Here is a 24,741-nt window from a genome sequence, read left to right as displayed (position 1 = left end):
GATCTTGTCGATGGGACGTGACCCCTTCCCCTAACCAATGCCGCAGACACTTTGCTCAATGGTCGTCGTATATCGAAGTTAGAAATGAAAAGCTGTACTGGTCTACAGTTTGGTTTGACGTCAGTAAAGATGACTGTTGGCTAGATCTGACACCTTTTTCCCAGTTTGAATCCGTACAAGCCTAATGGGGAATTTAGCTTTCTGCGACCATTGTCAGTTCAGTAAAATCATTCAGCACATATGACCACCTCACTTTGTAAAATGAGCTATAATTCATACTGATAAAGGCCAATTGCAGTAGCGTCCGACACACTGGTCCATATTACGACTTGACGCGTTCATATACGCGGCAGTGTTCTATTGAAAATGAGTTCACGTTGCTGACTACTATCACTGTCGCCGAATGCTAGAAATGATTTCAGTGAGACTGTGTTCTTAGAGGTGCATAAGTCTGCGTTGTTTATACCATTTCTCTTACATAATTACATAATTTTTATAAGTCGATGATATCAGACCAAACGTTTTATCGTGCATTGTGGCAAATTGTGAATGATGAGAATAGCATAGGTAACTGCTACGTCTGAATATTGGAACAGCGCATATTACAGATAGATAATAAACACATATTTCCCAATATTGGGAACTGCGGCGATTTTACTGTAAAAGACTTAAAAAAACCATCATTATTCCAATACCAATGACAAAAAGCTACAGATTAGCTACAAAGTTATTTCACTGTTGAACTTCGCATACAAGATACTATGGAAAATGTTTTTAACCCCTTAAAGCGTGAATAAATTTCTTCATGGATGGCCAAAAATTAAAAATTATGTCACTGTGGAAGTACCCGAAACACTCAGGAAGTAACAGCACATGCCGGAAGCGTTGGTAGCTTCGTGTAGAATCTGCACCTACCGGCACTGGCGCATGTTGCGAATTCGCGACGTCCGGCGGTAAGGGGTTAAATCCGGTGGAAGTACAGCTCTATTCAAGCCTTCCGAAAGGGGAGAGACTGTACAGAAAGCACATTTGAAGATTGGAAATGTTAAACATTCTAAAAAAGCGTTTTCAGTGTGTTCTCAGTAGACCTACTCCGTTCCTTATTCCTAGCCTTTCTTGTTCCAACGGCCAAATCGTGGAGAAACTGTTGAAAACATTCATTACTAGATGGCGCCAAACTCTGCTTCTCTCTGGATTCCAAGCGCCATGATGCGTCAGTCTCTCCATTCAGTTGAAGCTTGTGCCGTAAACAGAATGTATGGAAGCTTGTGTTTGTATCCGTAAAACATCCTTGTAGTGGAAGGAGCCAGTTTGGGTTTCAAAAGAAGTAAAAGAAAATCTGGAGAAGTGAACAGTGCTATGAAAAGACTTTTCTTTCTCAACAGCACCGGGAGTTCTACAGTATACTTCGCGACACGTGATCTCGAGATTAAGAAACATGAATTAGTACGGAAGGCTTTTAACTTGAATTTAATTTTGTTATTCTCCTCTAAAAAAATTAAAAAGAAATAAGAGATGGTTTTTGTTAGCCACAGTTATACTAGTTAAAACGTTACAGCTTTTTCTATTCTTGTACCATCGCAAATAAAACGTTGTGCCTTAGTATTAATGGCACTTGAAAGAAAACCTGTCTTCTTGGCACTTAGAACCAGTGAATTCCTTGGTATGGCATCTTAGACCGTTCTTAACAAATTATTTATTTTGCAATTTGTCTTATTATTGTTTACATTGGTGAGGTGATGTATTTACATTGGCGAGGTGATGTAAGAGGTGGCTTAAGGGCCAAGCGACACGAGCGGCCGCTTGTGGAGCCAAGCTGAGATGGGGGCAGAGACGCCCGTGTTTAGGGCAAATTTGTGCGCAGGATGTATCATAATTAGTAGAGGAAATAATATATTTCTACGCACACTTGATTTAGATCTGTTTCTAAAGGACTTACGAAAAACCCAAAGAAGGGCAACGAATGTATGAGGGAAGCAGGGAGAAAGGGTGGGGCGCCAAATGATACGTCGCATGTATGGAAGAATGTTCTGGAATCGACCCTGGGTGACGCGAGTAACATATTCTGTAGAATCAGAGTACCTTCTCAGTTCTTGGATATAAATTAGCTGTACACAAAAACAGATGCATTGTTTTTTGATTCTGCCAATAAAATGTGAGATCTGGCACTTAGAAAGTTTGACATTTCGACTCTTCATTAGAAGACCGTCATAGAAAAGATGAAAACAGGACAGTGACCTTCGTGGATGTTACCAAATCGTAACGATTGTGTGGGCAGGAATATGTTACTGAATGTTCTTCGTGCGAGAGCACTGCAACGACGCATTGAAAGCTACAACTGCAAGGGTCAGGCAACGAAACACTGTCGGAAAACTTAGAGATAATGACAGGAGTTAGAGATGGCTTGTCATCGATTATGCTCAGGTTGGTTCTGGATGACGTGACCGGATAGTGGAAACACCAATGGGTATTTGAGGTGTATAGATCGAGTGAAAGATATGCGTAACACTGCCGCAGACTGCTTAGTCTTTGCCGACGATGTGACATTTCTATACGAGAGTAAAAAAAGATGCAAAACTGGCATTGATGTATCTTGCTAACACTGCATTTATGTAAAATGAAAAAACGTATGGAGGATTATAACAAAAATTCTGCGACGGTTATGTAAGTGCCTACGGAATCCAGCAGAATGAAAGCTAATGATGGTATAAAAGGTGTGTTCAAAAAATTCCGAAACATTCGTAATTTCCCGCCAGTGGTGTGTTTGAGCGAAATACGGTTGGCACCCCTGCACACGCCTGTGTTTAATGTGTAACTGCCGGAAGTTTCATTGTTGTATATATATATGTTAGTTGTTGTTCAGTGCTGTATTGAGTTGAACGTTATTCTCACATTTTGCGAATTTTGAGATGGCAGATTTAGAAGAGCAATGCGTCTGCATTATATATTGCGTGAAACTCAGGAAAACGTTTGTAGTGACATACCAAATAATGCAGGAAGCCCACGGTGATGAGTGCTTATACCTACTCGGCGTTACGAAAGGTTCACGCGGTTTATAAATACCGGATGTAAGTTAAAGATGACCCTCGTTCAGGACGCCCTTCGACGTCTACCGAGGACGCACATGGCAGTAACGTCAACGAAATTGTGCGTGCCACTCGAAGACTGACTGTCCGAGAGATTGCAGAAGAATGTAACATTTTAGTTGGATCATGTCATGAAATTCTGACACAGCATCTTGGACTGCATCGTGTTGCCGCCAAGTTCGTCCCACGGTTCATAATCAAGATCGGAAAGACCTCCTCACAATCTGTGAAGAGCTTCTGGATCGTGCAAATGAGAACGAGATGTTCCTTAAGAGAATCATAACTGATGATGAGACATGGACCTACGGTTATGAGCATAACACCTGGGTTCAATCTTCGCAGTGGGTCGGAAAAGGTTCTCCAAGACCACAGAAAAGCTTGTCGCGTCGTGGACCGAGCGAGGTGGCGCAGTGGCTAGCACACTTGACTCGCATGCGGGAGGACGACGGTTCAATCCCGTGTCCAGCCATCCTGATTTAGGTTTTCCGTGATTTCCCTAAATCGCTCCAGGCAAATGCCGGGATGGTTCCTGCGAAAGGGCACGGCCGACTTTCTTCTCCGTCCTTTCCTAATCCGATGAGACCGATGACCTCGCTGTCTGGTTTCCTCCCCCAAAACAACCCAACCCAACCTCAAAGCCAAGTGGTGGTTTTCTTTGAGTTTGAAGGATTAGTTCATCATGAACTCGTGCCACGGGGCCAAACTGTTAATCGATGGTACTATCGGAACGCGCTGCGACGCCTGCGGGAAAATGTGTGAAGGAAAGGGCTTGAAATGTGTTGAGGAAATTCATAGCACCTGCACATTCATCCCTGTTGGTGTATGACTATTGCACAAAAAACTAAATCATTGTGCTTACTCGTCCTCCCTACCCCAGACTTTGCTACTGCGTTTTTTTTTTTTTTATTTTTTTTTAAGTTCTGAAGTTGAAATAGATTTGCAACGATAGAAGAGACAAAAGAAAATTCGCATACGGCACTTTACGCGATTCAGCAAGAGGCGTACCAAGACTGTTTCCGAATTTGGAAATGGCGTTGGGAGCGGTGTCTGAATTGTGGAGGAGACTATTGTGAACAGACCTCGTATATCATAGAAAATCTGACAAATTATGTTGAAAACATGACGTATTTTACACGAATGGCACCATATTATACACAGAGGTCTTTTGGGAGAAGACAACAACATCCTGAAATAAAGATGCCAAGAAGCAGAAGTAGCGAATTTCGGGAGAAAGTATTAAAACGGAAAAAACTCTAAGGCAGTGACAAAATAAAGAAAGAAAGCAAAAGAACAACATTCAAACGGATTCGAGATGTAAAAGATATATTGAAAAGAGGAAGGAACAACAGAGACTGGGAATTGAAGATTGGCACTTGTTCTCTATATCTATAAATTAACTGATGGACCGAAAAACGGAGAAATATCATGTGAATTACGAGCTTTAACGCTCGTTGAAAAACTTAAATCATGCAGTCACAACGGACGTCCGGACTTCACAGCTTCATAGCCATCCCGGTGAACGTCCTGATACTAATATCATCATAACCAGCAGCAACCTAGGTTGGAGGTCTTCGCGAAATTAGCGAATGAAATGTAGGCGTTCCGAGTATTTGTAAGCGGCGACGAGTGTTTCACAAGTGCGGTATGCTAAACGTCTGACTCAGAATGTGGACACACAGCACAGTGTGAGTTCATAGCTTGCTACGGAGCGGTAACTATTCGACGCCAAATCCTATGTTGCTATGTGGTTGGAACGTGATCAGTACACACAGCTACATAAGGATCTGTTTTACGCACACTACCGACACTCTGTTGACAGCGACACGTTGTCCATATTTTTTACAGGCTGATAATGCAGCCAATTGTTAGATGAGACATTTATCCTCACGAACGGTAAGTAGGGGAAAATTCTGAAAAGTGCTACGTCTTAGGTATCAGAGTTAAACCAGTTTTATTTCAGTTCTGTCGTTTCGGTACGCGGGCGACTGAAACTTTTTGTTCATCATAATGAAATCTGCTTGATGCGAATGTGTGGGTAGATTTCCACGAAGCTGTTGGCGTTCATTCCCGGGAGTTTTCTAATGTCGATAGTTCGTTATTTTAATAGAATTCTTGCTTTATTTCAGCAGTCTTTCTATATTTTCAATTTTCATTAGTGAATGTTGTCGGCTTCTTCTCTCGTCGATAATGTCAGTGGTGATTTGTTACTTAGGGATATTAAGCTGTAGGTACTATGACAGAAAATTTCTCTTTTGATCTCAGTTTCCGCGCAATTTTTTCGCAGTTTGCCAAGAATCCGTTTCCTCCTTTCCTTTTGGTGCCCTAGATTATTTTAAAGACTATTCCTCAAGCGAAAAATTAAATTTTAATTTTTGTCAGTTATGTGGCAAGATTCGGCTTGTAACAGACGATGAATTTCGACAGCATTGTTTTTATAATAGATTGACTTCAATATTCATTATAGAATTCTAGGAAATCTCGAACAGCCTGTTTATTTAAAAAATCAACTTTGTTTGAATCAACAAGGGCAGGAGAAGTCATGGAAATGGGAGGAATTTTTTTCTCTAACTGACGTCACTGAACGATAATGCATTGCGTCAGTTTCCTGTCGCCGCGGTGTTTTCAAATGTTACGTAGTAAGCTACGCGGCAAATTTGAAACTCACGTCTGCAAGCGGTCTTACGTAAGGGCGGCGGGTTGGAGAACTCTGCTGAGAATGGCCAGTTTCCACCTGTATCGAGTGACACAGTGTCTTAGATTACGACGACGGGCCGAAATCAGTATAACGACAAAACTTCATTAGGGGAATGGTGTTTACATATCGCTTTTGATTGAGAGAAATTTCTGATCACCACCCCCAAAAAATGCAAGGAAAAAGTTTCACTTAGGTACCACATTTTCACTGTTTATCCAATAAAACTGCCGCATCAGACCTGACATTGCAGTTTATGTCTTCTTTTTTGCTTACTGTATCTGCAACACATTTTGCAGGCAGTGTCCACATATAGCACTGAATTTAAGAACCTTCAACATGGCAGCGCGTCAGCAATAGTTGGTTAATATATTACAAAACTAAAAACCCGCCTCGATTGCGAAGAAAGCACATAGTGTTAAGTGTTCTTCAGAACAACAATAAAACCCACAAGTGCCTAAGAGGACCTTTGTCAATTATTAAAAGATTTTCGTTTATAACTGTATAGCTATGGTGTTCTTTTAATCATCGACAAAGGTCTTCTTAGGCATTTGTGGGTTTTATTGTTCTGAAGATAGTGTAGTTATCTACGCCGAAACCTGGGTTAACACTTAACACTAGGTGCTTTTTTCGCAATCGAGACGGGTTTGTAGTTTTTTAATATATAGCACTGAATTTACCTGCAGAATGGTACGACACGTGGTTCAGGAGTTATGGCGTCATAAACATCGAGATGTGTGACAAACTAAAGCGCTAATTACCCAGAATGTACCCATCCAGTGTTTGATATTGAGAGCACTAGCGCACACTTGAGACACCATCTCAGATCTTTTCCAAACTTTTTCTCGCTTACATGCTTAACGTCAAATATTAACACATTAACCCATTTAAGAAGTAATCAGAAATCTGAAGATGTTATACACAAAAGTTCGATGCTGTAAATAATCTGATGTTTACTGGTCATGAAGAATGTCAGATTGAACTAGTGATTGGACCAGGGTTCGGGAAATGAAACAAACGTAAATTGAAAGTACATTTCGTTCGCTCGTAGTACCAAGCCGAGCAAATAAAGTTAGTGAGCATGTTTAAGTTTGGATGTAAACAGATAGATAGATAGATGCATGCCTGGCCAGTTGACTGCTTTATTATCCACATCATTTTTTACATGCTGTTCGTCGCTCCTCCACTGAAGGTTTCATTTCAGCGTACTGTCTGAATTAAAGTCCGTTCACAAAAAAAAGGGGGAGGGGGGAATCCAGATGGTTCTTCAGAGGTCTTCATTTTCGTCTTTTCCCCACAGCCTTTACTTCCGATATGATCTTCGAGAATTCGATGTGAAACATTGTGTGGTTAGTGAACTCTTGTTTTCTTCTTTCCTATGGTAGTTCTAATAATATGTCATCTGACCTTATTGCTTTCTTATCTTTCAACTGATGAAGTACTAGGTCAAATTCTTCTCGTGTGATTATCAGTCCTTTATTATCTTTGTCTGCCATTTCTAAGGTTCAAGATAATCTGCAATTTCCAACGCTTTCTCGCCATAGTACATGTCTTCACTTTATTCCATCTAAGAGTTCTAAGATATCGTACCTATCAATAAATAGTTGTCCATTCTTATCTTTTATCACAGTTCTTCTTGTTTTAAGTTTGAATTGCAGTGATTTTGTCATGCTATATGCTTTATATATAGAATGACAGTTATTGAACTGTATGAAAGGAAACGTAATTTAGTTAAAAACTTCACCATGCATACTCTGTATTCAACATGCAAACATCACAAAAGATACTCGGATTTAGGTTATGACATGTTCGATATACCTACCATCATTGGTGATGATGTGGCACAGACGGATAGCTAAATTCTATGTGACCTGCTGAGGTGTCGGAACATTGTGCTATCGGTGACCCCCTGAATGGCTGTTTTCAGCTCAGCAGTGGTGTTGGGGTTATTGCTATACACCTTGTCTTTAATATAATCCCACAAAAAGGAGTTGCATGTGTTCAGATCTTGAGAATATAGCGGCCAATGGACATCCATGCCAGTGGCTCTGGGTACCCCAGAGCCAGTGTGCGGTCCCCAAATTCCTCTTTAAGGACATCAAATGCTCTCCTGCTTCGATGGGGTCGAGCTCAATCTTGCATGAACTGCATCTTGTGGAAATCAGGGTCACTTTGCATAATGGGGATGAAATTATCTTCCAAAACCTTCACATATTGTTCAGTAGTCACCGTGCCATCGAGGAATATCACATCTATTATTCCTTGACTGGACATTGCACACCACACAGTCATCTGTCGAGGGTGAAGAGACTTCTCGATCGCAAAATGTGGATTGTCTGTTCCCCAAATGAGCCAATTTTGCTTATTGATGAACCCATCCAAATGAAGGTGGGGTTCATCGCTAAGGCAAGCGCGCATGTGCATACTAATTCTCATCATGCCCCACGGCCAACCACGCAGTTTGAACATCCAAACACAAACTGTTCACAAGTTATGACGATTTTGTTTCATATAGTTCAGTAATTGTCACCTTGTATGTTTCCTCCAACTACATCATTCTCTACACTTCGCGTAACTCCCTTCATCCATTCTTCTGTGGCCTTTCTTAAGTTTTGACAGAATGACTTTCTTTATTATCCTCTTTCCATTTGGTTTTTATAATGATGTAATTTAAATAAAATTTATGGGACATTACTTGTTTCACAAAGGAAAAAAAAGCATTTGTCATGAAATGAAATGGTTTTTTTTCCCCCCAAGCCATTAGTTCCTGTGGACACAGTTAAGTTGTTGAAGTAATTGCATAGTTGCACATGAAGCTTTCATCTCTGGTATTGATTTTTGTATGTGAAAAATGGCAAATTGCACCTTGGTTTGAAGTCTACAGTAAACTTTATGTCCCTTTTATAACTGTCTGCTAAGTCAATTTAAAGGTCAGAAAGGCAAGGACATACACCTCGAATAGGACCACTCCTAATGAACCGCTGCAGTGTTCAACCAGCTTCTGCAGCACTGTCTCCCAGTGTGCTTCAACTGAGGTTTGTATGTTTTGCTCAGCTCACACCATATATGGTTTATGGTGTCTCATTTGGCTGTGTGAACTTTAATGCCAACTTGCATTAAATTTAGCTTCCATTCTTCCTGATTCTATATGAGTCCTGAGATTCAGGATGACAGTGGTTCAAATCCTTGTCTGTTTATCCAAGGTCTGTTTTTTTCCTGGTTTTCCCAAGTTAAGGCTAATACTGGGTGGTTTCTTTGAAAAAGACATGATTGTGATTTCCTTTCCCATTCAGAACCTGTGCTTTAATGACCTTTTATTTGAGTTGATGTTTCACCCTAATCTTCCTCCTTTCTTTCCTTCCATCTCTATGTGTCACTGTCAAGGACTGTATGTAAACCATCTAATTGAACCAAGGTTATGTTGTACTTTTGTTTGGTAACTTCTTATGTTTGTAAACCATATGGCACCACCTGGCAAATTATAGTTGTACAGGGTGTCCATCCTAAGAGCCATCAGGCATTTTTTCTCTGGTGCCTTGGGGGATATTTGCAATTTTATTCTTGTAGTGCGTAGCTGGAATCAGCCCAAACAAATGCTACTCATCTCGTCTTTTACGCAACACCCAAGTCGATGGAAAGCATCGGTGTCTTTCACATTACAAACAAAATTATTCTTAAGGGAGAATTTTACGTGCCCATTCAATAGCGCGGTCCTCAGTTAGTCTAGTGCTATCTTTTTTTTATCAAGGTATATTAACAGGGACAGTGAAACATGAAGAATGGCCAGTGTACGAGCAATGACAGTACCGCCCTGACTGCTACTGCCATGCAGCAGTGCTGCTCCGTAAGTATTGGAGAACTGGTCTTTTTTCATGTTTTACTGTCCCTGTTAATTCATATCAATTAAACAAGTATCACATTAGACTGCTTTGGGACCACTCTATCAAATGGACACGTGAGATTCCACTTTAATAATGATTTTGTTTCTAATGGGGACAACTGACACTGGGTATCACATAAAAGATTCGATGAGCAGTATTCATTCAGGCTGACTCCAACTACAAATTGCAAAAATGAAATCACTAGTATCTAACGAAATACTCGAGAGAATGTGCATGACGACTCTTTGAGGAACACCCTGTATCTGCAATCATTTGTAAGCTTTATGCTATTGATTGGTAAAACGTAAATTTTGTATAGCTTTGTTGGCTGGGTTCCTTACATCAGCTCAACGAAAAACGAGGAGAGAAAGAGTCAGGGACGAATATGGAAGGAGAGACCTGCACATGGCCTTGACCCTGGAGTAAAGAATCAGTATTGAGAGACTGAAGTGGCTAGGTCAAGTGAAGCAAATGCACCCAACTTGAACTTCACATCAGTATTTGGAGATGCAGATACCAGGAAAAGACTGACAGGGTGGCCTAAGAAGAGACAGGCAGACCAGGTTAATGAAGATCTCAAAAGGAGAGGAATAACATGGGATGCTGTTGAGAAAGAACAACTATAACAGGACAGAAATCAGTGGAGGCATACCCCTACCTGGCTCACTGGAAGGAAATCTTGAGGAGATGATGATGATGATGATGATGATGATGATGATGATGATGATGATGATGATTGGGTACATTTCTATGATGATGATGATGATGATGATGATGATGATGATGATGATGATGATGATGATGATTGGGTACATTTCTTTAGTTAAATTAAAGTGTGTCTTGTGACGGATAGGTGCATATGGAGAATAGTAGTATTGTCCCTAATACCAGTGTTCAGTTTCTGGGTCCGCTGCCATATTTTTGCTGTCCAGAGTCACATATATTTTGTCTTGTCTGCTCTACTGAGCATAACCGTACATCATTATAAAAAAAAAAAAGAAACTGATGTACTTGATCTCTTGTGGCATAAGAATTTGCCTAGTGACTTTCGCATATCATGCATCTCTTGGCATCAATGATTTTTTCATATTCATTTCAGTACACTGTCATGCTACTAACCTCTTACTTCACATAGTTGTTTTACGGTGATTATTATCTCGCTTTGACAGAATGCTGCCTACAGCCACTGTCATTAGTTGAGGATCTACATTGTACAGCTATTCACCAAATTGTCACTCTTGTTGCTTACCTACACTATGATATTGCCACCCCTTCTAGATTGAGTGCTACCTTCCCTATGGCCTAGGCAACCGCAGCAGACATTAATGTTCCACCACCAAATCTCTACATCTAGACCAAATCTCCCAAACTTTCCTCTCCCACAACTATGTTACAAATCGTATTCACAAACAGATCTATCTGGCAGCATCCTCCTCTCACTCTGTGACTAATACAGTTCATGCTTCCAAAAAAATGGAAGCATCCCTTTTGTTACACAGTACATCTGATCCTTTAATACCACAATACTGTACTCTGACAAGACTATGACATTTCCAAACCGTTATCGCTACACCAAGGTTCCTGCCTGTTCACTCATCCCCTAGTAAAACCTTACCCCATGCACCCACTCACTACCACCCACTCAAGCACTGTTACTGGTAAATCTTACATTTATTTCCATATAATCTTGGAAACATGTTATGTATTTGAGAATGACTGTGTATCTGTGAGAGAGTACGATTCTGAGTTATCAAAATTCTGATCCTATAAGGGTCTTTCCAGAGAAAACCCCATATCCCAAGTAACCACCTAATTATAAAATATTTATTGACTAATTTCAAAAATTTTCTGTGGCCTTTCTGTGGCCTTTCTAATGCATTTGCATGTGCAACTCGTAATATATTTTTCAATGAAGTTTGATATAATGATATTGAAGGTATAAGTTTTAACTGAGTTACTTTATGTTTAAGTAAGAGGAACCAGAGAGTTGTATATGCTTACTCCCTGTGGTGGAAATCTTATGCCCTAAGGTGAAAATAAACAACTGGGGATAAATTATGGCTTCTTGTTCCCAACTTAAATTGATAAAGTGGAAAGAATTACCTTTGTGGATTATTCAAGTTCTGTAATAAACTCACCAGCAATACATCCAGAAAAAGAATGATAAAATAGCTTAATATAAAATTATTGGCTAATTTCCTGTAAATGGATACACCTAGCCTGAAAAAAACACACATTTTTATAATTCTGTACAATGTAGGATGTAGCACTGAGAATAATATCAGAGAATGGTTTCTAGGTGTTACTAATAATGACTTGAACTGATAATCATAGATTATACATCTCTAGACCTGATGGAAGTTGAGGTCCTTTGCCCTGTCATAATTGCTGATGCTGCTTATTCAAAGTCAGATTGATAGTTTACCCTGCCTACTTCTTAGCTAATATGTGGTGCACATGTTAAAAGTTCCTGTAAAAAGATGTTCAACAACAAGGCATGCTTAAGAACAGCTGCTCATAATTTCAAAATAATGGTAGCTTTCATAAAAGCCTTCACTTCTCACAACTTTACGTAAGTCTTGCACAAAAAGGGGCAAATTATGTACTGTAATTGACCATGTGTCGAATGGATTTAAGATGCCCACCAGCAGTAAAATTAGATGTTTACTTCATATTTTTGAGTAGATAGTGAACAAGCATGTGTTTTATCAACTGCACTTTCATTTGGTAGTTCTTCGACAGAGGAGCTACATAATCTGAATGCAGAGTTTGCACTGGCAATGCCCACACTTTCAGGACCAAGTAAAGTGTTGTGGCAAGGTCTCTGTGTTCCTCGGACTGTGACTTAATGTGAGAACCATGGCAGACAAAGGCTCAGTTGTAATTATCTACAGGAAGTATGTTCCCACACATCAGAAACAAGCAGTATGAATCACTGTTCTATCAGATACTGTAATAAACGTTGTGGACTTTTCAGTCCATGTTATTCAAGAAATTTTATGTAGACCTAAGTCCATTGCTACTGATGTACACATAAGAAAATAATATGAAATATTGTGTGTTTGCTGTGACACTGGGGTTGATTGACATTTATCTTTGTAGCTATTGAATAACAACAGTTTGTGTGCTTGAGCTTTCCACAGTAAGGATTGTTCACTTGAAGAGATATTGGGAGTCGTGATGATTGTGAAATAGCCTTTTGGCATAATAAAAATACAACTGCCCTTAGTACCAGGGGCTTGCTTACTGCATATATTGCACTCATAGTGTGTGTGCTTTGGATGCAACTAACAGGAAGAAGTTAACTTTTATTATCTGTGTAGAACAGATATTTTGACAAATCATAAAAATATGGAATAGAACTGCATGTGATCAAATGGGAAAGGATAATGTTATGAAGATCAATTTTATCCTTTTGCTGTTATATTTACAAATAGAAAAAAATCTACAAAATCAGCCTTAAGAAAACACACAACTGTTAAATCCACACGCTAATAAATGTTAACTTAGGGATTAATTATGTTTTTTATTCTTCCGATTTCAGTAATTTTCAGAGTTTGTACAAGGTTTTCCCATCTTCTTTTTCATATTGTGTACAAATACACTGAAGAGCCAAAGTAAGTGGTACACCTGCCTAATATTATGTAGGGCCCTTGGGAGCACTGGAAGTGCCGGAACATGATGTGGCATGGACTTGATCAATCTCTAAAGTAGTGCTGGAGGGAACTGACATCATAAATCCTGCAGGGCTGCCCATAAATCTGTAAGAGGATGAGGAGGTGGAGATTTCTTCTAAACAGCACGTTGCAAGGCATCCCAGATATGCTCAATAATGTTCGTGCCTGGGGAGTTTGGTGGCTAGCAGAAGTGTCAAACTTAGAGGAGTGTTCCTATAGCCACTCTGTAGCAATTCTGGATGTGTGGTGTGTCACATTGCCCTGCTGGAATTGTCCAAGTCCATCGGAATGCACAATGGACATGAATGGATGCAGGTGATCAGACAGGATGCTTACAGAAGTGTCACCTGTCAGAGTCATATCTAGATGTATCAGGGGTCCCGTATCACTCCAGCTGCACATGCCCCACACCGTTACAGAGCCTCCACCAGCTTGAACAGTCCCTTGCTGATATGCAGGCTCCATGGATTCATAAGGTTGTCTCCATAATCGTACACATCCATCTGCTTGATACAATTTGAAGTGAGACTTGTCTGACCATTTTTCCAGTCATTGACAGTCCAATATCAGTGTTGATGGGCCCAGGCAAGGCATAAAGCTTTGTGTTGTGCAGCCATCAAGGAGGGTATACGAGTGATCCTTCAGTTCCAAAAGCCCATATTGCTGATGTTTTGTTGAGTAGTTTACACATCGACACTTGTTGATGGCCTAGCATTGAAATTTGCAGCAATTGGCAGAAGAGTTGCACTTCTGTTATGTTGCACAATTCTCTTCCGTCGTTGTTGGTCCCATTCTTGCAGGATCTTTTTCCGGCCGCAGTGTTGTCGGAGATTTGATGTTTTACCGGGTTCCTGATATTTATGGTACATGATCATATGGGAAAATCACCACTTGACTGCTACCTCGAAGATGCTATGTCCCATCGCTTGTGTGCTGGTTATAACACAATGTTCAAACTCACTTAAATATTGATAACCTGCCATTGTAGCAGCAGTAAGTGATCTAATAACTGCACCAGACACTTGCTATCTTATGTAGGCGTTGCTGATGGCAGTGCCATATTCTGGCTGTTTACATATCTCTGTATTTGAATATGCACGCCTATACCAGTTTCTTTGGCACTTCAGTGTACTTCTTCCTTACTGCAGTTTTGTCTGTTATAGTTAAATGAAGAAAAAAGTGTCAAGCCTGTCGTATTTCTAATACAGCATTTAACATATTAATACAGAACACGCAGTTTACTGTGGCACATACATCATACCACACCATCAGGGTACTGACAGCACACACTGTCTTAAAAATAAGAATTTCCTGAATCTGTCACAAAGTACTTCTCTCCACATGAACACTTATGTTGTCGGACTGATGAAATGTGCAGATTAGGGGTGGAGGAGGAGAACAATACCAAAGATGCTATTCCAAAACTTAGATTTGTGGTTTAAGAAACAGGGGCATTGGTAAACATAATCCAGCAAATCAGAGTTTGGCTTTGATAGGGAAATTAAGCATGTTTCAGTAGTGGGTATATAATACTGTTTCAGTATTCCAGTACTCCCAAGACAAAAAAAAAATTTAATCAGTCATGCTGATATTAGTTAGAGGATGATAATTCGACATCGGTATCTTGAGCAAAATAAAAATGAGTCTCCCACTTCTTAGTTCGACATTTGGTTGTACGTGTGACTGTCTGTCTTTGTTTGTACAGGAAAAGTTTTTGTACACATGAATTTCATGTTGTAAATGTCATGCTCTGATTGTAACAGGTTGTTGGGGGAGGGGCCAATTATGTGTGTTTTCCATCAACTGGCTAATAATTGATTTTTATTGAACTTCAGATGTTCACCACAATAGGTTAGTTGGGGTAACATTTATTCATTAACCTGAAGTTTCAGCAGCAGCAACTTCCACTATAGGCTGTGACTGGGGTGGATGAAGTTAATTAATGCAAGAAGCTCTTGCAATCCTGATCATTCTTGTTGGCAGGCTTATATTTTTTGTTTTTACTGTTTATGTTTCTATGTCAGGGGTCAACTTTTGCATTGAATGTGCATTATGTTACCTTTTACTTTACGTTGGAGCTGATTTTCTTACATATGCTTTTCTTTTGAGCTCTCGTTACTGCAGGCAATTGGAGTTAGGGACTGTAAACCCATACAAATGTATATGAGGTAGTTTCATTAATTTAATGGTGTTTCTTAATATTGTAATGTCTAAACTGTTGTATTTTAAGATAAATATACTCCTTAGTTATTGCTCTCATGAGCTGCTGTTAAATACTTTCAGGGGCACATGAACATTAATAAAACATTACAGCATCTGCAGCAGTTTTTAAACAATTCTCATCAGTTAAAGAGTTTTTTCTTGCTACAGTTATTGCAATTACTATTTCATCAAAGATTGGTTTTGATTACACCTTATGAGAGTGTTTTGACTATTGCATGGTTTTCAGCATAGCCTGTTTTCATTTATTATAGTTAATATTAGTGGGATTTAATGTTTGTATCAAACAGTTACTACGTTTCATCTTGTTAGATAGGCACATGCTGACATAGGTAGCCTTCTGAAACTAGTTGTGAAGTGATAAATAAAGATACAGGTGGACAGATTGATCATCTTTTTATTTCTTATTGTGTTTTTACTCTTTGTTATTTGCATTTACAGTTGCACTTACGAATTCATTGTTTTCTTGTTTCAATAAGTGAAACTATATTCTTTATTGCTGTTTGTGAGGATATGTCATGTTAGGTAATCTGGATACATATTATTGTCATAACTGAGATAGGACGAACTGTACAAACATAGTTACCGTACCAAATAAGATAGACAGCCACAAATACAGCAATATGTACAGTTAAGAAGTAAAAGAATCCCAAATGAACAGTTTTTTTAAAGGTAGTAATCTCACATTATCTTAAATTTGTTCAGTTATTTGTACAACAGTTGTGCACTTCTCTCCTCTCTTCAGCTTTGAAAAAGGCTAATCAAAATAGTTTAGATAAGTGATAGTCAGAACAGATCAGCGTAGTTTCATACATAAGCCAGAAAGGGTTCTCATCTATTGTTAATCATTTGCTTCAAAAGGCATTATGTTGCTTAGCAGTGCATTCATAATAACCTATGAATTCAGTAAGGGCAGCATGATAGCATTTCTCTAACTCTGTATGCTGCATCGTTACTGACAAAATAGAAGAGTTCCAATATCCATTAAAGCCAAAAAGAAAATCTGGGATGTTTCTAAAATTATGTTATTTTCTTTTATTTGCAGATAGTGACTGCTGGTGGTTGCTTCCGGCCAGTGCATGGAACGCAATGAGCCAGCATTCAACACATGCGCCACGGTCTGCACCTGTGGCCGTTGTCCCTGCATTTGCTGAGCCCCTTGGAGGAGCCTGGTTGGGAGGAATTGGAAGTGGTAGCAATGGCAGGACCTCCCCCACAGCAGCACAGAAACAGCGAGCTGAAGTCAAACTTAATGCTATGCCGTGAGTGAAAAATATTTGTCTTATTATTGTAACATGACTATACTAGATTGCAGCATCTAATAGTCCAGTCTCATTAAAGGTATTTCAGAGGTGCATAATATGAAGAAGCTAAATATGTAGCATATTTCTTAATAGAATTGATTGCAAGCATTGATATAGTGCAAATACCAAGGCAACCTCTTTACAAAGCCCCAAGTACAATCTCTTAGTCAATGTAGCAGTCAGTCATTTGAAATTCTAGTAAGAACATCATATCCTGTAATCTGTGGTTATGAAGTTCTCATTAATGTGAAGACAACTGTTTTGTGAAAGAAGTTAAAAAGGAAGAGGAGGAAAGCAGTATAGATAAAGGGTAATTCTCAGAATTTTTTGCGTAGAAATGTTTATTTTTCTGTAATCAACATTTGAAGGCTCAGTAAGTTTATCATTGGAAAGAGGCATTTTCAGGACTTGACATTGTAAACAATGTGCACAGTGCCACCAAAGTTGGATCACCGGTGAACAGAAATACAATTTACGGGAATCTAACACTAAAAGAGACGTAAAAATAGGTGTCTGAAATTTCAAGAGAATAAATCATTGGCTGGCTTCTATGTCTGTTGGAATTATCCTTTATTTACTCAACAGATGCAGTTTTAATAACACCCACACTTAATTGTATGCAATTTCAAAAATATACTGCTAAATTTAGTTAGTTTGTTCTTATATTGTGCTGCTATCATCAAATAATGTTTGGCATTGGAATGCCTGTAGGTATCAGGTAGTTATTGTTTATAGTGGATACGAATCTGTCTTTATTTAATGAAGAACAAAAAAAGGTGTAAGATGTACTAGGGATAGAAAAGTTCATGCACACAGTCTGATTCATAGTATAAATGTTCTGCTTGATACAGATAGTGGTGCTTGAATGACAGAATGACTCCAGTTTTGCACCCAGGTGCTTGGGAATACGGCAGTGGAGCAACTAATCGCTATTCCAGGATACCTATGATTTACTGCCTGCCTCCTGATGTACTGCTGTTGAATTTCTTTCCACATGTATCCAAATACTTGCTCAGTGAAGCTGTCCTATAGAGTTCATCCACAGTTAATATATTCCGTATGTTTTCCTATAAATTTCTCTGTTGCAACTCATTTTCTAACAGTGTTTCATTTATCTTGTTCCAACTGCTTTTTGTGGCTAAAATCCATTGTTGAGCATTCAGAGGGTTGCAAACATTGCTTCTTAGCCATTGTGCTTTGGTACTTCAGGATTGCATTTCTTTAAATACATTCCTTGTTTGAGATGTTCCTAATTAAGCCATATGGTTTCCCTAGTTGCTCTGTCTTGTTAATCTACTGTAGGTTTTTGTAACTCTCTCTCTCTCTCTCTCTCTCTCTTTTATTTCCGTAAGTAATTTGGAATAAAGGAGACCACTCATTGATAGCATAAGCATTGAGTCATTGACAGGCATAGACAAAGGTGCCCTTACATTGTGCCAATTGGCTACACAATTTAGCTCTGTTATTTTTTACTGTTTACTTGGATGTTTTTACTTTTTTAGTTTTTCTTGTTTTCTTTTCCTGTCTAATAGGGTGTCTTTTTAAATGTTTGTTGTGAATTTTTATTTATTCCATTTGCCTACTTTTTTATACAAATACTGTGTTGCCTGGTAGCAATTTCCTATTAGGCAATACATGTAGATATACCAGTATTGCAAGGTGACTCACCAATGTATTATTGTTTGACCTATTTGACTTTTTGTGCACAAAACAGAAAGGACTTGAGTAGTGCTACGGGAAAACTGTTTTTGCTATTTTAAAATATGCATATGTTACATTCCCAACATTTGGAATTTCAAGCAGTTCATCTTGTATCCCACCTGAGAGGCAGCGCATGTGTAGGAGCAGGAAAAATATGTCAGTACTTCACTTAAGTAAAAGTGGTTTACTGGTGCAAAAAACAAGTTAATACATGGTTACATAACTTGCAATGAGGTGCGATGCTGAGACCCATCGTATGTAGAGCAAACCTTAAGTGAAGTGTCCCGGCTGTCTGTTCTTGATCAAAAGGGCAGAATCAGGAGCGGAGCTTGTAGATCTCTCCTGCTCCGGCTAGAGTGTGCTGTCGTTGGTGTCTGTCATAGTGCCAACTTTAGAACTTGTATTTACACCGTGGCATCGTTGCTGTCGATACCACTACCCTCCTCCCTGAAATGACGCACCGCCATGGAGTATGACTTCCGACGGCGGGTGGAGGGACCCAGGGGCGGCACAGGTGAGAGGGGGCGGACAGTGGAACTGAGGGGTCGGACAGCGGAACTGTCGGGGCACGCTGTCTACCTGCGAGCACGAATTGCTTGCGAGTGGGCGAGAAAAATGCCCCGTGGAAAACCTGCCCAGGCTGCACACCGCCACTGGGTAAGCTCAGATGAGGAGGCGGGAAAGCGACCTCCAAGGCCAATTACGGCGGCATGACGGCAGTCTCTGATGGCGACGGCCAAAGGTGGGGCCGTGGCGGCGGAGAGAGGCGCCCGTCCGGTGCAGGTGACTGGACCGGCATCGGCTATGACGGCAGGTGCACCCGTGGAGGCGTGAGCGGCGGAGGCGCCGTCGGTGGAGCTGTGGGCTGAGGCAGCAGAAGCTGTGAAGCCTCCAATTTTGCCGGAAAACAACCAGCGGCAGAAAACCGAGGACTTCACAAACGGATCTGGTTCCATTGTCGCTTGACAGTGCCGGAGGGGCCAAAAATGAGAAATAAGGTACGGTCAAGCTGGCGAAGAATACGCCCCTGGTCCCATCGCTGCCTGTGAGAGAAAATGCGATACAACACCAAATCATGTGGCGCCAAGCCAGAACGATGCGAAGCAGTGGGAGCGTGTGGCGACGGTTGCAATAGTTGCAGGAGCGACCTATGGGTGCGGCTATGTAGCAATTCCGCTGGGGAACGGGTGCCATGCGACTGAGAGCGATATAAAGCAAGGCACGTCCAGAGCGCTCACTCGCGAGAGTGCGTGGTGCGCAACTTGCTCATCTGTGACTTAAATGTACGCACAAAGCGTTCAGCCTCGCCGATCGACTGGGGGTGCAACGGGGCTGAGGTCAGATGGCAAATGCCATTAGCAGCACAGAACGCTTCAAACTCTTGAGGACACGAATTTGGGGCCATTGTTGGAGACAATAACTTCAGGAAGGCTCTCGATGCAAAAAATAGACGCCAAAGCCCGATCTGCTCTCGCAGATGTAATAGAAGACATAGGGACAACAAGAGGGAAGTTGCTGTATGCATCAATAACTATCAACTTCCGGGTGTCCCAGAAAGGACCCACAAAATCAATATGAACATGCTGCCAAGGCGCAGTATGAGTCGGCCATGCAAAGAAGTGCTAGCAGGGAGCAGAGTGATGCTCTGCGCAAGAGCAACAGTTAGCAAGCAAATTCTCAATTTGTTTATCAACGCCGAACCAAACGCAGTGACAACGCGCTAATTGCTTTGTCCGCACTATACCCCAATGACCAGAGTGCAGCAATCGGAGAGGATTTCCGACTGCGACGAATGAGGTACATCCACACTAGACTGATCATTGTCAGTTTGTAACAAGATAACACCGTGGTGTACAGACAAGTTGTGACGTTGCGCAAAGTAACGTCAAACATGTAGATTTCGAATCTGCGTAGCAGATGGAGGCCATTGAGTTCGAATATACTGCAAAAGAATCTGCAAAGAAGCATTGGCGGCTGTCGCGGAAGCAATGCGACAAAAATCCAGCAGAAGGCCATCAGCTATTTCCTTATTTTGTAAATATGCTTGACAATTCGGAAGAATCAAACAGTTCATCAGGACCGATAGGCAGACGAGACAAAGCATCAGCATTGCCATGCTGGGTCGTAGGCCGAAACAAGATTACATAATTGTAGTTAGACAAAACCAAAGACCAACGTTGCAACTTTTGTGCAATACGGGCCGGAACTGGCTTTGACGTGTGGAACAATGACATCAAAGGCTTATGATCGGTGACCGAATAGAACTTGTGACTGTACAAAAAATCATGAAACTTTGTCATTCCATAGACAATATCTAAAGCTTCTTTCTCGATTTGAGAATAGTTTTGCTGGGCAGAATTGAGCAACTTAGATGCAAAAGCGATAGGGCGATCGGCAGCATTAATACGGTGCGAGAGAACCACTCCGATGCCGTGAGAAGGTGCATCGACAGCCAAAACAACTGGTTTGGAGGGATTGAAAGGAATCAAACAGTGATCACTCAGCAAAGCAGATCTAAGCTTGTGAAAAGCAGTGTCACATTCCGAATACCAAACAAAAGGAATGTTCTCACGCCAAAGGCGATGCGAAGGCACTGCAATCTGCACTGCATTTGATATGAACCGAATAAAATAAGTGATTTTGCCCAACATAGACTGAAGTTCTTTCAAGTTCCTGGGTGCTGGCAAGTCTTCAATCACACTGAGATGTCACGGCGAGGGGTGGATACCCTGTCCATTAATCATATGTCCTAAATACTGAATCTCAGTTTGAAAAAATTTGCACTTGTCTTTATTTATTATTTATTTATTGTTCCGTGGGACTAAATTAAGGAGAAGTCTCCATGGTCATGGAACGAGTCAATACATGAAATTATAACACGATATTAGAAACAGATTAAATGAAATATAAAAAAACATATTTAGGTGACAAGTCGTAAGTTTAAATGAAGAAAATCAACAATGTAACACTGGAATTTGCTTAATTTTTTAGCTCTTCCAGAAGCTCCTCGACAGAATAGGAGTGAGCCATGAGGAAACTCTTCAGTTTAGACTTAAAAGAGTTTGGGCTACTGCTAAGATTTTTGAGTTCTTGTGGTAGCTTATTGAAAATGGATGCAGCAGAATACTGCACTCCTTTCTGCACAAGAGTCAAGGAAGTGCATTCTAAATGCAGATTTGATTTCTGCCTAGTATTAACTGAGTGAAAGCTGCTAACTCTTGGGAATGGGCTAATATTGCTAACAACAAACAACATTAAAGAAAATATATACTGTGAGGGCAATGTCAGAATTCCCAGATTTTTGAATAGGGGTCGACAAGAGGTTCTCGAACTTACACCACATATAGCTTGAACAGCCCGTTTTTGAGCCAAAAATACTCTTTTTGAATCAGAAGAATTACCCCAAAAAATAATACCATACGACATAAGCGTATGAAAATATGCGAAGTAGACTACTTTTCGTGTTGAAGTGTCACTTATTTCAGATACTGTTCTAATGGTAAATAAAGCAGCATTTAGCTTCTGAACAAGATCCTGGACATGGGCTTTCCACAACAGCTTACTATCTATCCAAACGCCTAGGAACTTGAACTGTTCCGTCTCGCTTATAATATGCCTATTCTATCCGATCAAAATATCGGTTCTTGTTGAATTCTGAGTTAGAAACTGTAAAAACTGAGTCTTACTGTGATTTAGCATCAAATTATTTTCCACAAGCCACGGACTTATTTCATGAACTACATTATTTGTTACTGTTTCAATATTACACACAAGATCCTTCACTATCAAGCTGGTGTCATCAGCTAACAGAAATATTTTTGAATCACCTGTAATACTAGAAGGCATATCATTTATATAAATAAGAAACAGCAGTGGCCCCAGCACCGACCCTTGGGGAACGCCCCACTTAACAGTGCCCCATTGGGACTGAACATCACTACCACTCTCAATATTGCGGAGAATTACCCTCTGCTTTCTGTTCTTAAAGTAAGAGGCGAACCAATTGTAAGCTACTCCCCTTACTCCATAATGGTCCAACTTCTGCAGTAATATTTTGTGGTCAACACAGTCAAAAGCCTTCGTTAAATCAAAGAAAACACCTAGCGTTCGCAACCTTTTATTTAATCCGTCCAAAACCTCACAGAGAAAAGAGAATATAGCATTTTCAGTTGTTAAACCATTTCTAAAACCAAACTGAACATTTGACAGCAAATTATGTGAATTTAAATGCTCCAGTAACCTTGTATATACAACCTTCTCGATAACTTTAGCAAACACCGATGGCATAGAAATAGGTCTAAAATTGTCAACATTATCAATGTCTCCCTTTTTATAAAGTGGCTTCACTACCGAGTACTTTAATCGGTCAGGAAACCGACCACTCCTAAAGGAAAAGTTACAGATATTGCTGAGAACTGGGCTAACATACATAGAACAAAACTTCAGTATTCTGCTAGATACCCCGTCATATCCATGAGAGTTCTTGGTCTTTAGTGATTTAATTATTAACTCAATCTCCCTCTTGTCAGTATCATGGAGGAGCATTTCAGGTAACAGTCTCGGAACACTTTTTTCTAAGAGCGCTATATGATTCCCTGTTGGGACTAGGTTTCTATTTAGTTCACCTGCTATATTCAGAAAGTGATTATTAAATACTGTACATACATGCGACTTATCAGTAACACGGACATTCCCACTATGCACTGATTCTATATCCTCGACCTGTCTCTCCAGACCAGCAACTTCCTTTACGACTGACCATATGGTTTTAATTTTATCCTGCGACTTAGCTGTTCTATCTGCATACCACATACTTTTTGCCTTCCTAATAACATATTTAAGCACCTTACAATACTGTTTGTAATGGGCTGCTGCATTTAGATTTTGACTGTTTCTAATGTTTTGATATAATTGCCACTTTGTCCTACAAGATATTCTTATCCCTCTAGTCAGCCACCCAGGCTGTCTGTTTGTGCTAGTACCCTGTTTTAAACGTTCTAACGGAAAGCAACTTTCAAAGAGCATGAGAAAAGTCTTGAGAAAAGCATTATATTTATCGTCTACTGTATCAGCGCTATAAACATCTTGCCACTCTTGTTCCTTTATAAGGTTTACAAAGGTCTCTACAGCAACTGGATCAGCTTTCCTGAACAGCTGATGACTATATTTAACACGTGTTGCAGCACAAAAATCTGTGTTACACTTTAGTCCTAGCCTGCAAAAGTACAGTAAATAAGGCACGCAAATTCTGCAAATGTTAATCAGGGGTGCGACCTGATACGACTATATCATCCAGATAGTTGGAACAACCAGGGGCAGTGGCACACAACTGCTGCAAGTACGCACAACCGAATGGAAGGTGGCGAAACTTGAAAAGTCCAAGGTGGGTGTCGATCGTAAAATAGTGCTGCGACTGTTCGTCAACTATATTCTGAAAGTATGCCTCCCGTACGTCAGTCATGGAAAATAATTTTCCCGCACCAAGTTTATCAAAAATGTCTTCAGGACATGGTAACGGAAATGTAGCTACCACTGTCTCGGGATTTGCTGTAGACTTAGTCAGCACAAATATGGAGACGACCGTTTGGTTTTTTCACACACACTATAGGCGAAGCAGAAACAGGTTCAGTGACACCAATGTCTTGCAAATGCTGAAGTTCAGCAGCTACGGCGTTGCGCAGTGCTTGTGGTACCGGGCATGCGTGCCGGAAAATAGGCATGGCATTGTCTTTAACTACAACATGCGCTGCGAAGCCTGTGGCGCAACCAAAGCCATCAGAAAAGAGTTCAGCAAAATCGTTGCATAGTGCGGCAACACTGTCTGCATGGTCACTAGCGTTGATGCAAAGTGCATTGTTCTGAATTGCGAGGCCAAAAAGTTCAAATGCGTCCATGCAAAAATGTTCGTAGCATCACTAGAGCGGAGCACGTGGAAGGGTACTGTACGGGTTGCCGCACCATACGTGGCTCGCAAACTACACACACCGAGCACAGAGTTTTCCTGTCCAGTAAATGCAGTCAGCGTGGAATGCGAACGACGAAGCGGGGGCGAACCAAGCAAGTCATACGTAGATTTGTTCAGTAAGGAAACTGACGCACCAGTGTCCAGCTGCATGCGAACAGAACGTCCACAAATGTGCAAAGTAACAAAAAGTTTCCTGAATGTGAGAGGAAGTGTTT

General features: G+C 40.4%; 1 protein-coding gene across 2 annotated transcripts in view; it reads left to right on the top strand.

Annotated features, from left to right (window-relative positions):
* Positions 1-24,741, top strand: part of LOC126199372 (tyrosine-protein kinase CSK) — a 222,405-nt gene that overhangs the window by 116,468 nt on the left and 81,196 nt on the right. For both annotated transcript variants that reach the window (XM_049936280.1, XM_049936281.1), the window contains exon 2: positions 16,602-16,818. In XM_049936280.1, coding sequence (XP_049792237.1) covers positions 16,646-16,818 — 173 coding nt within the window. In that variant the 5' untranslated portion in view covers positions 16,602-16,645. The remainder of the gene's footprint in view (positions 1-16,601; positions 16,819-24,741) is intronic.

Source organism: Schistocerca nitens, chromosome 8, assembly GCF_023898315.1.
Source record: "Schistocerca nitens isolate TAMUIC-IGC-003100 chromosome 8, iqSchNite1.1, whole genome shotgun sequence".
Classification (NCBI taxonomy): Eukaryota; Metazoa; Arthropoda; class Insecta; order Orthoptera; family Acrididae; genus Schistocerca; species Schistocerca nitens.
The sequence above is the reverse complement of the archived record's forward strand: the minus strand, read 5'-3'. Positions and strand labels throughout refer to the sequence as shown.